At 37.9% G+C, this 12,017-nt stretch overlaps 1 protein-coding gene across 2 annotated transcripts in view; it reads left to right on the forward strand.

Moving 5' to 3' along the window:
- edc4 (enhancer of mRNA decapping 4) overlaps positions 1–12,017 on the forward strand; it is a 62,714-nt gene that overhangs the window by 28,328 nt on the left and 22,369 nt on the right. Inside the window, exons 13-20 of one of the 2 annotated variants that reach the window (XM_055648490.1) lie at positions 106–169; positions 1,444–1,535; positions 2,366–2,562; positions 4,130–4,218; positions 7,060–7,213; positions 7,797–8,254; positions 9,374–9,469; positions 9,896–10,048. In XM_055648490.1, the coding sequence (XP_055504465.1) occupies positions 106–169; positions 1,444–1,535; positions 2,366–2,562; positions 4,130–4,218; positions 7,060–7,213; positions 7,797–8,254; positions 9,374–9,469; positions 9,896–10,048 (1,303 nt within the window). Of the gene's footprint in view, positions 1–105; positions 170–1,443; positions 1,536–2,365; positions 2,563–4,129; positions 4,219–7,059; positions 7,214–7,796; positions 8,255–9,367; positions 9,470–9,895; positions 10,049–12,017 lie in introns of both variants that reach the window. The other variant, XM_055648489.1, reaches the window with a different exon arrangement.

The raw sequence follows: 12,017 nt of genomic DNA on the forward strand, positions 1-12,017 counted from the left end.
AAGATAAAGCATTTGAACAAAGTGCATGTAGCGGGTGGTCTTAATGTGAGGAAAATGTATGAAAAGGACATGTTCTTCATGTGTTCCTTTTTTTTGGCTTGGCAGAAGGAAATCCTGGCCCTGTTGAAACTTCAGTCGTACAGATAAAATTGTACTGTGTACACACCAAGTAAGTGACAAAGTCAAGGTTTCTCTAAATGTATCGCTGAGATTTGGAGATAATCACAAAACTGGCAGCCTATTCCATTGTCGCATACACTTTTTAAAATGATTTGCAACCCTGTACAAAGTCTCTTTATTTTTCTGTTCTGTAGTGGTTGATCACTCATGACTAGGAAAGTACGTTTCTACTTACCGTTGTCCCTGTTCTTTGTAATCCAAATTGCCCCACAATCATTTGAAAGTAGCATCAATTTTTTCAATAGTGCCAGTTTTTCTTCGTGCCATGGGATTTTTTCCCCCTAGTACGTAAGAATATAAATTAGGTGCATTATCTTTTTATAATGGCCGGGTGCCATGTTTCAGAGTAGAAGTAGATTCACTTATCTAGATCTGATTGAATCCAGAGATAATTTCCACTATCAAGGCATTTTTTTTTTTTTTTTTTTTTTTTTTTTAACTGTTATAATATAAACATATCACCTTTCAATTAAGAATTCCCAATTCTAAATAATTGGGAAGTGGCATTCTGACAATTTAGTGGAATGGATGTCTGGTTTAAATATGATGACAATGAGATGTGTTTGATTAGTGATCGTGTTGAAAAGTATTTGGCCGAAAGGGAAATGTGAACTCTTGAAAGATCGTTACTTGATCTTTTTTTTAAATTGAGGTTCCTATTTGCCATTATCGTTTCTAGACTTGTTTTAGTCACTGTGCCAGTATTAAATATCTTTTACTTCTGTAATGAATTGCATTGAATGAAATTAACCAAAAAATGAGGTGATCGAGTGGTTTTGCATGCTCAGTTCCTTTTAAAATTAATATTTTAGTTTTAGGTAGTATTTTGAATGCTTTAGAAGCTTTGTGGTAATGTTTCAAAATACTTAATATACATGGATAGGACAGGTTTGGAGGGATATGGACCAAACGTAGGCAGGTGGGACTAGTGTAGCTGGGACATGTTGGCTGGTGTGGGCAAGTTGGGCCGAAGTGCCTGTTTCCACACTAGCATTCTATGACATGTCAGGGTGGGCAGAGACAAACACGTTTGGATTGAAGACGATATCAGAATATTCCATTTGCTGGAGATGCAGTTTTGGATTTTACTTCGACTCGCATTTGTCAGTTCCATTGTTGTACAAGGTGTGAAGTATGCCGAGAGGACAACTTTAATTATTATAATTTAGTTACAAATATCATTAAGAGACATTAGATGCTGATGGCGGGTTTACAAATTGTTTCACTGCCTGTCACATGTTCTGACCATTTGTTTGGTTTCAGAACACTTCAAGATGTGCAAATTTATTTCCAACCACATCAGAATGCAGAAGAATCTATGATAATGCCCTCTGCTATTTCCAATGAAGATTTCAGTAAGTTATACGTTGATCTGTCACTTGACATTCCATCAGGACATTTATAAAAATTCACTAGCAAAATATTTCTTTTGCACTTCATTTTAATATTTGAAGTCTGGAAATCTGAGGAGTGCAAGCATGTCCAACATCTGAATGAAATGACTGACATTGCACTGTTTAAAATATTTGAGTTAAAGTCTGTTGTGTATTCTGTTCTCAATGTTGAAAAATATAAGGTGCACCTTTAAGCTGCTCCTTAGTATTTTTTTGGCACCTGGTTCTAAAAGTTACTAGGGCTAACAATTCTTAGTATAATCTTTATTTGATAAAAACAAATGTAAATATTCAATTATTTGTGCAGAACGTCAAGATTAAAAATTTACTGAATCAGATAAAATAAAAATGAAATTGGAAGCTGTTGTGCATATGGTACTTGTAATACAGCAGTATTGACACTTCATTTAAGATTATTGGGCTGGTTTCTTAATATCTGATGAAAGGTATAATTTTCATTTTAGCCTTGTGCTTGAACATACTCATTCTTTATCTACATGGTTTGTTCTCTGTTGAGTTCAATGTCTTGTGTGCAGTAAAAATGAACATAATATGCTGAAACTTAGCATATCATCATGTAATTTATTTGGTGAGATACAAGGCATCCCTTTCATTACCAGTGATGAAATGCTGTACTATGATTTCAATCATTAATTATTAAGGATCAAAGTTGTGGATTCAAATCCTAGCACTTAACCGTCCAATAAAGTGGTTAATATTTTCTCTCTCGGGGCAGTCCTATTGTTTTCAGTATGAAAATAATTTTTCATTATTTTTTACTTGTTTTGTAGCATTTCCAGACCATCTAACTGATGTGAGCATTGAAGGTGCATCGTCTGATAAAGGCTCTGGTCGAGGTTCTCAACATGATCTGCGACGTATAGTTGATCTTCCAGCACCTGCAGATTTTCTTTCTGTTGCCAATGATGTGAAACCAAAGTTAATGACTCCAGATGCCTTCATGACTCCGAGCGCTTCGTTGCAACAAGTGAGATTAATGTTTGTTCCTACAATTTGATTATAATTTTAATGGTCAAATTTTGCTTTTTGTTAATGAAGTATATCTGTTCAGGAATTTGACACCTTGTCTTCTGCCTTGTGCTGTACTACTGTCAACCATGGATGCAACATAGAGGTCTTACACCACTATGTGAGTGGCCCTCAAGTAGTGGTTTATGTTGTATCCATGGCTGTCAGTAACAAAGCACAAGACAGAAGACAAGGTGTCAAAATAATCAATGTATCTTGACCTCCAATACCAGAGGCCTATATACATGGTTGCTCTTGTATAAACTCATGAATTCCTGGACCATTCATTCCAAATAAATTTTGAACAAGACTTGTGAACTTGGAAAGTATCAAGTATAGAGTTGAGGCAAGCAAACTGGAGAACTGATTTTAAATTAGATCTTTAGCAAATTCTTATTTTAGTTGGATTTACTGGGTCTCAGAGCTGGAAGAATTGTAAGCTAAGGTAGACACAAAATGTTGGAGTAATTCTGAAGAAGGGTCTCGAAACGAAACATCATCCATTTCTTCTCTCCAGAGATGCTGCCTGTCCCGCTGAGTTACTCCAGCATTTTGTGTCTACTTTCAATTTAAACCAGTGTCTGCAGTTCCTTCCTACACAGAATTGTAAGTTAATCCAGTCCTCACTTTGAGAGCCGCTGGCAGATTCCAACATCTTCAGCCTCTAGTGCAGGTGTCGGCAACCTTGTTCTGCATAGGGGCCGATGGCATGTCTGTGAGCGGGTGGCGGGCGACATCTACCACGTGTTCACATAGATCCCGCCCCGGATGGCAGGCATCAAATCACGTGTTGACATAGATCCTGCCCCTTCGAGGACGCCACCCGGAACACAGGTCCCTAGTTATGGGCGCTCACGAACATGGTGTACCTATGGTCCATTGCCTTGGCTCTGTCCTGAAGGAGGTGGCTCAAATACTCAGTCACTCACTCATTCCCGGCCAATTGACAACCCCGATCCAGACAGTGAAGCCCAGACACAGAAGGTGCGCTGCTGTGCGGCGGCTTTGTGCAGGATGCGGTACAGCCAGAGCTCGGCCGCTCGCCGGCTCCGCAATTGCGGCCGCTAGCACAAGCCTCCTTGAGTCACCACACCTGGGCGCCTCGGGCCCTGGAGGTACCAGAGGAGAAGGGAGGCGGCGGGCCGGATGACTGGGGGGAAAAAAACTGCGGGCCAGGTGATTTTGGATTACGTGCCGCATTCGGCATGGGGGCCGTAGGTTGCCGAACCCTGCTCTTATGCTTCCTTTTGATGACCAAGTTACTGCGGATAAAGTTATTCCTGTGTGCTGAAATATTTTTCATTTGAAATAATTCCTCAGGCGTCAGCTGCTACCAGTCAGACTTTCTAGTGTGCTTTTAATTGATCTGTGTTGGATTTTGTTGTCATGAACTCTGTCTTTAACGTGCAAAATGTAAATATTGTTTTAATGGCAAAGGTATACCAGCCAATTAATTACAAATGTTTTCATTTAGTGACTTCCCATGGCGTTTCTTGCTGATATACCAAATGTTTTAATATTGACAGATTTCTGTGTCACCAGGAAGTAGCGTAAGCACTTTGACTGCAGTGACTGGTTTGAGTACAAGTTCTGCTAATGAGACAGGAGCATCAAGGTAGGCGATTTTCATTAGCGGCACAAATATATCAGTATAATTTCAAATATCATTTGAGCACTAGGATTTCAACAATTAATTATAAAAAATATTAATTTCAACAATTTTAATTATAAAATGTTAACATGATTAAAGGTTGAACTGGTCTTTTCTGGCTTCTCACGTTTCTATTTCTTGCTCACCATTAAATGCTATGTTGGACAAGTCATAAAAGTCATATTGGACAAATAGACCATGCTTGACATCATGCCAAAATGTGGGCAGAAAATACTAAAAACTATTTTGGATGTGGTGGCAATTTAGGAAGCGCTTTTTGATTATGTGAATAAGTAAATTGGGCAATGTTTTAAGTTGCATGGACCAGCACAGACTTTATCCTTAACCATTACAGTAGATATCTGATAAGAATATGCAAATAAAACCGTAATTAGCCCTTATTTTAGAGTGCCTTTTGGGAAATGATTTATTATAGTCGGAAGGGCTAGTCCATAGCACATGTTGTTTAGTTTATTGTTTGGTTTATTATTGTCATGTTTAAATCTTTTTTCTTGCGTGCCATCCAGTCATAGAAGAGACTGTGCGTGATTGCAATCAAGCTGTCCATTGTGTACATGCAGGATAAAGAGTGTAACATTTAGTGCAAGATAAAGTCCTAGTAAAGATAGTTCAAAGATCTCCAATGAGATAGATTGGGGGGGGGGGGGGGGTTCAGGACCACACTCTAACTGTTGAGAGGATGGTTCAGTTATGTTTCTGGTTTGCGGTATTTCCAACGAGGCAAAACAGCTTGAAGAAATTAAAGTTGTTCTAAGCAGTTATGACATTTTTGGAAAGACCATCTATGCATGGCTAATGGTGGCAATTTATTTTTTTCTCATCTTAATTATTTGGAAATGTTCATTATAGTAGTTCTTTTCAGTAACTTTCTGAATAATTGCAGGTCTCAGGAGTCAATCATGAATTTTAAGACTGGAATTTAAAAAATCAAGAGAGACAAGGGTGTTTAATTGTTATGTGTCCTGACAACAGAACAATTACATCTGCAGAACAATTACATTTTTGCTTTAACAGGCACATAATGCAATAACACAGATAAATTGCCTCAGTACCTGTGATGGACCAGACAATGTCTACCACACTCTATACATAGTCTCGCTAGTTTCTTGGGAGTTTGAATTTCCGAACCACGTTATGATGTAACTAGTTCGTATGCACTTGTACAAGTTCAATAGAGTATTCGTTGACATGCCGAATCTACTCAATCTTCCAAAGAATTAGAAGCGTTATGAGCTTTCTTTGTGATTGCATTGATGTGCTGGGCCCACGACAGATCTTCAGATTCAGATTCAATTTTAATTGTCATTGTCAGTGTACAGTACAGAGACAACGAAATGCTTCAGAGATATGTCCAGGAACTGGAATCTATTGACTATCTTCACTGTCGTCCCATCAATGAAGCCAAGTTTGTGGATCCCTGGCTGGGAAATTCTAGAGCAAAAGATGGCAGCTTGACCAGTGGTTCCAGCATTTCCCTGAGGATGTTTGAGTAGTTTCTGATTGCTGCAGAAGAATGCAACTTTATTTCTACACTTGCCACAAATTAATTAATTGAAATGACTTTTAACTAAGATCTGAACTTGTGACTTCTGGATTTCTGCTTGATTATGATAACTACTGTACACCCATATTCTATGACTCCTGCCGTAGATGGCAAAAGTATTGTTCCTTTGACAAACCATACAGATGAGGGTCTGCTTCTGTTTTTGCCTTTTTATTGAGAAAACAAATGTACGTTAAAATTCCCACCCAGCTGCCTACTGTGCTCTTGCTTCAATAAGTACTGCCTCTGTGATACTTAACACATAGTACAATTTTATCAATTGAAGGAGGCACAGTAAACATTGAGTCTCAAGGGCTATCTTAACTCTGAACTGATGCTGCAAGGCTTAGGTATTTGGTCGTCCTACTCAGTTTGGTGCCAGGGCCTTTACTGTATAACGTATATTTTATTTTATTGTGCTTTCCTAATTGCCCTTTAAGTAGTTAGTCCACTGCGATTTTGAATTGCTGGAGTCCTGGTGGTGGTACTGTCGTAATGTTGTTGGATAGTGCATTTAGATCCAGCAGTGTTCAAGGAATGGCGATATATTTTCAAGTCCAAATAGTCTGTGAATTAGATAACCTGCATTTGGGGATCCTTGTCCTCACCAGAGGTCATGGGTTTTGGAGGTGTTGTTTTGACTTAATTTGTAAATTGAAAATCTTGTTTGAAGAGAATGAAGGCGGTGGTTCATGCAGAGGACTGCAGATTAATATTTGTTCAGCTTCATGAACTTGTGTAAACCATATACTCTAGTAATCAATACAGGCCGCTGATGCAAAAGCTTTGACATTTCAAAAATAATGTTATGGTTAATTTAAAAACAAAATAATTTTTGTATTCATGGATCATACAAGCTCATGAAGTTAATGCATATGGTGGTTTAAGAATTTAAAATCATAGGGAAATATGATTTATCTTTTGATTTTTGTATGGCTAGACTTTGCAGATGCTCAATATTTCTAGATGTTTTCATAAGCTAATGAGTGCTTATTAATAATATTTTTGCTTCTGCATGATTTATATGACTTGCTTGAATAGCTTTTGTACTGATTGTTTATGAATGTGAAACCTGAGAAAATCAGAAAAATACAGCATCTATTACATATCAGTATCGTTGAAACATCATTAGTTGTGCATGATATTAATTTGAAATTTAGGGTTGTGGATTATTTTAAAGATTGATGGAATTGCTTCTCCGAATCTAATGCTTTGTTGCCTTGTGCAATTTCTTTCTTTAGACCTGCGGAAGATTTGTGCCTAAGTCCAAAGGTGACATTAGAGAATGTGTCTCTCAGTGGTAGCACAGGCAACAGTGTCCAAGCTAGTCCCAGAAGCAATTCTGTACAGCTTATCCCAGGACTTTCTGACCAGCTTCCTTCAAAACCTCTTCAGGTATGTACATTAGAAAAGGAGCGATCTTTAAAACCTTGGTGTTGATTTTCCATTATAAAGGTAACATGCCATTTGGATAATGGGCAGAATATTTGTGAAACACAACTTGAGACAACAACGAAAGGATATAATAATTTAAATCAACCGCATTTTCCCGTCCAATTTTCATGTCCTTACTACATTACTCCTCTTGTGCTTTCTAAGTTAAAGGCTTAATGTGCATGTTACTAATTTTATGAGCAAGACATGCTCTTTTTAAAAAAAGTTCACAAAGTGCTGGAGTAACTCAGCAGGTCAGGCAGCAGGTGACTGATGACCTGATTTACTCTAGCACTTTTGTGCCTTTTTAAATTATTTTATGAATATATATAAATTCTATAGAACATCTACTTTATGGTGATATCAAGTTTACATTTTGTTTTTCCAGTATTGGTGGAACTGGTCTGTATGTACTTCATACAGTAGAATTAATTCAGATCAAATTTTCAGTTGATATTCAAGTGTAATATTATTCTGAATTTAGATATGATGAGTTGAATTGCTCCCTCTATTATGATTCTAACTTGGTTTGCTTTTCTATTAGGTTCCTGGTGCTAACTCGTTACTACCTTTGGAGCTTCAGCCTGTGGATCCCCTTTGTGTGCCTCAAAGTTCACCAACACGGGAACGTTCCCCTGATGTGATCTCTTCTGCATCCACAGCAATGTCTCAGGACATTCCAGAAATAGCCTCAGAGACCCTTCAGCGTGCATTTGCGGGTTCTGTTTTACCCAGTGACGTTTTGGAGTCTAACCATCACATGGATAGCATGGTCTCTGCAGCTTCAGCCCTGCATCTGTTATCTCCAAGAAGTAGGCCTAACTCAGAACATAGTCATCACTCATTAGATATGCCTCAGAAGGAAGTGGAACGGCTGAGCACTCCATCATTATTGGAATCTGTCTTGTCTCAGGATAACGCCGCAGGGGACAATGTCGCCAGCCAACCTTGGCCGGCAGCACCCGACATTACTCGCGAAACTCGTAACAGTATCAACGAGAGGTACTGTCAGAAATGTTATAATATATCTCAGTAAATCATTTCATATGTTGGCTATTTGTTTAAAAAGATAATTCCACCTACTGTGTTCAGGTCATTATATTTGCTCCTTGCCTTTTGCATACTTCCTTGCACATTCATTTGTCTGTGATATACAACATTCCTTGGAAGAAAGGCTTTGAAAGCAGTAGGCACTCAGGTGGTTGTGATGGTGAACGGCCCCAACCTGGTCTTGCTATGATTTAGTTCATTAGCTGGGTGATCTCTTGTACGCCACTTGTTTTCTCCACAAACTTTTGCCTTCAATCCCCTGGCCTCTCAACTCTACAGTGGGGTGGGTTTTTTTGGGCAATATTGACCAGTATAGAAATTTTGAAAGCCGAAGATGCATTTTATTTTAATGGTAGTTGATGCGTAAAATCTTATCTACCTCAGTAAATTCTACTTTTGCTTTGCTGTTTCCTTCAAATGTAATAGTCTTGGCAATATTTTATTTTATCCTGGATTGAAAGCAAGTAAAGCAGCTTTGTCCTGCTTCTTCCTCTCTTCCTGCTTTCTCTCTTCCCTCCCCCTCCCCCCCACCCCCAATCAATCTGAAGACTGGTCCTAACCCAAAACATCGCCTGTCAATGTTCTCTACAGATACTGTGATAGGATGTGGAAGTCATTCGTTTCTGGATAAAGGGGTGGCTTCTTTCACTATAAATTCATTGGTATCTTCCTGCAATTATTTTTGTTTCAACATTATTTCTCAAGTGGCAAGTGAAAGTTTTCAAATCTTAATTCAAATCATTTCAGCAGACTAATCTAACTTTGGACCAGATCATATGACCGATTATCAATCTACAATATAAGGAAAGATGTTTTAAATTCTTCAATGTCAAGAACAATTTCATATCCTTTGTAGTTAGTATAATAAATAAATTAGACTTTATAATCCAAATATACAGTTCTGATTAATGTTATTTAACTGAAACGACCTACATGTTATTTCCAAGATTTTAGCAGGCCTATCTTCCAGGAATTGTTTGTGTGGATTCAAACTGATGCCTCTAGATGACATTCATGCATATATCTATCTTTCCAAACGTTTTATATCAATCTTTTATTTTTAAGCTCCAGAGAGGACATGCAAGAGAAACACAAGAATTCCACCTTCCATCGGCATCCATACCAACTACACCAGCATGACAGTCAGGATGCCAGTGCTGAACAGAGGTAATGCAGAGTTCCAAGCAGCTGATTACAATTATATGTTGAACTAGATGAGTAAAAATCTCTACTTCATAATAAGAATTGGCTCAAATCCAGTTTTGCTCATTCGTCATTTCAGTTTAAATGTGTGTTAGCAAGATAAAATTGGAGCAAAGAAATGCTTGACTAGGAAAACAAACGGGTAAGTATAAAGGAGTGATAGTGAGATGGGTTTTCTAGCTAAGGTTTACCAAAATGGTGAAATTGCGATAGGAACTCTTGCAAATTATATCAACTGCGTACTAAGATGTCTCATGGAAACTTTCTGTCTGCTGGTTGTCATTACAGAATAAAATTGGCAGAAATAAATAAGCTATTAAAATGAACTGCCCTCATTTTTAAGAGAATAAAATATTCTGAAAGTATATTCCTTTTGTTTTGTTCATATAGTGATCATGATGAAGAAGTTGCAAGTCTTGCTTCCACAACATGCAGCTTTGGTTCAAAGTCTGCTTCGCATCGACTTCCAGTTAAAGACTGGAAATCAAAACTATCTCCACGATCCTCTCCCAAATTGAAGAGAAAAAGCAAAAAGGAAGATGGGTATAAATCTTTTATTTACTTATTTACAATGCCAGTGTAAGGAACACATGTTGCAACTTGTTGGTGCAGGTAATATGATTATATATTGGTTTGAACTGGTTTATCTTTTAATTTTTTTAAAATAATTTGGATTACTATATCCAAAATCAGAATATAGTCAGTCTCGGTGCGTTGTTGAATGGTGAAGGGTGTCTGAATTAAAACACTTTCCACGTCCAAATACAAGTAATTTAGTGGACAATAACTAGTTAAAAACTATCAAAGTATTATAAAGGCTATTACTTAGACAGGATGCCATTTTTAACTACTCATTTTGTGGACAATTGTCTGGCAATTTTTATCAATGAAAGCAAGATAGTTTGCTTTTAAGTTAAACGCTATGCTTTCTGCCTTCCACAATTTATTGTTTCTTCAAAGGAAGATGATTTTCCTTTTATGAATGTCGGATGTTCTTGTCTGATGGGGGCGAGGGCTTTTGGATGAATTCTGTGTCATATCTTGGCAATTGTTTTGTTTAAGTTTGAACTCTGTTTTTAACATTCCGAGCATGTTTTCATCTCGTGCAGGAGAGCTCTTTATCTACTTGTAAAACTATGATGTCAATTTAATGTTAATGCTTGATAAAAAAAAAATAATCTTGCATTCAAGTTAGTGGAGGAAACACAATTTGTTTGACATTTGATTTAGTTTAGTTAGTGGAAGTCTACACCTATCTACAAATTATTCAAAGTTAATTACTTCAGATTTGATCAAGATGTTTTTGTAATTTCATACTTTAGATATTGAATTATATAGATTAGTATGGAAGTATTATGAAGCACAGTTACCATAGTGTTTTGGAGGAAACATTTCCCTGAAAATGGTGTCACGGGGTGGATGGGGTGGTCAAAGAGGGTTCTGGTACATTGGACGCCTTCAGTCAGGGTATTGAGTGTAGAAGTTGGGATGTTATGTTACAATTGTACGAGGCTGCATTTGGAGTATAGTGTTCTGTTTTGGTCACCCTGCTATAGGAAGGATGCCATTAAACTGGAAAGAGGGTTGAGATATTATACAAGGATGTTGCCAGGACTTGAGGGCCTGAGTTATAGGGAGAGGTTGGGCAGGCGAGGAGTTTATTCTTTGGAGTGCAGGAGACAGAGGGGTGACCTTGTAGAGGTATATACAATAATTAGGGGAATAGAATGCATTGAGTCTTTTATCCAGAGTAGAGGAATCAGGAACCAGAGGACATCGGTTTCAGGTGAGAGGGTAAAGATTTAATAGGAACCCCAGGGGCAATTTTTTCACACACACGATGGTGGGTAAATAGAACCAACTTCCAGAGGAGGTGGTAGAGGCAGATACTATAACAACTTTTAAAAGACATTCAGGCAGTTACATGGATAGGAAAGGTTTAGGGAAACGGATCAAACACAGGTAGGTGGAACTCATGTAGATGGGGCATCTTGGTCGTCATGGGCAAGTTGGGCCAAAGAGCCTGGTTTCGTGCTGCATGACTCACTGACTCTAAATGCTAAATCTTCAACTGGTCGTAATTCATTGTGAACTATGACTAAGCCAAAAAATACAGCCTCTCAAAAAAGTATTGAAGTTCAACATTGATTCATTGTACTGCGGACTTTTAAAACATTTTTTTATTTAATGTAGCAAAATTTGGAAATGAGATACAAAGTAAATTTGATTACTCTCATGATGCAGTTGAATTGCGTAACAGCTCTTGTGTTTAGAGAACTAAATTAATCTTAAATATGGATAAGATACAGAACTGATTTCAGTGTCCTTAATGGGCCTGTCCCACATAGGCGAATTTTTAGGAGACTGCCAGCGACTAGGACAATGGAATTCACTGAAGTCAGCACCGGCACCAACCTACGTCACCTGGCACCAACCTACGTTAACCGGGCGACAACCTACGACAGCACTTACGACGAACCCAAAGTGTCGCCACCAGTCGCCGGATATTTTT

This window comes from Leucoraja erinacea, chromosome 17, assembly GCF_028641065.1.
Source record: "Leucoraja erinacea ecotype New England chromosome 17, Leri_hhj_1, whole genome shotgun sequence".
In the NCBI taxonomy this organism is placed as follows: Eukaryota; Metazoa; Chordata; class Chondrichthyes; order Rajiformes; family Rajidae; genus Leucoraja; species Leucoraja erinaceus.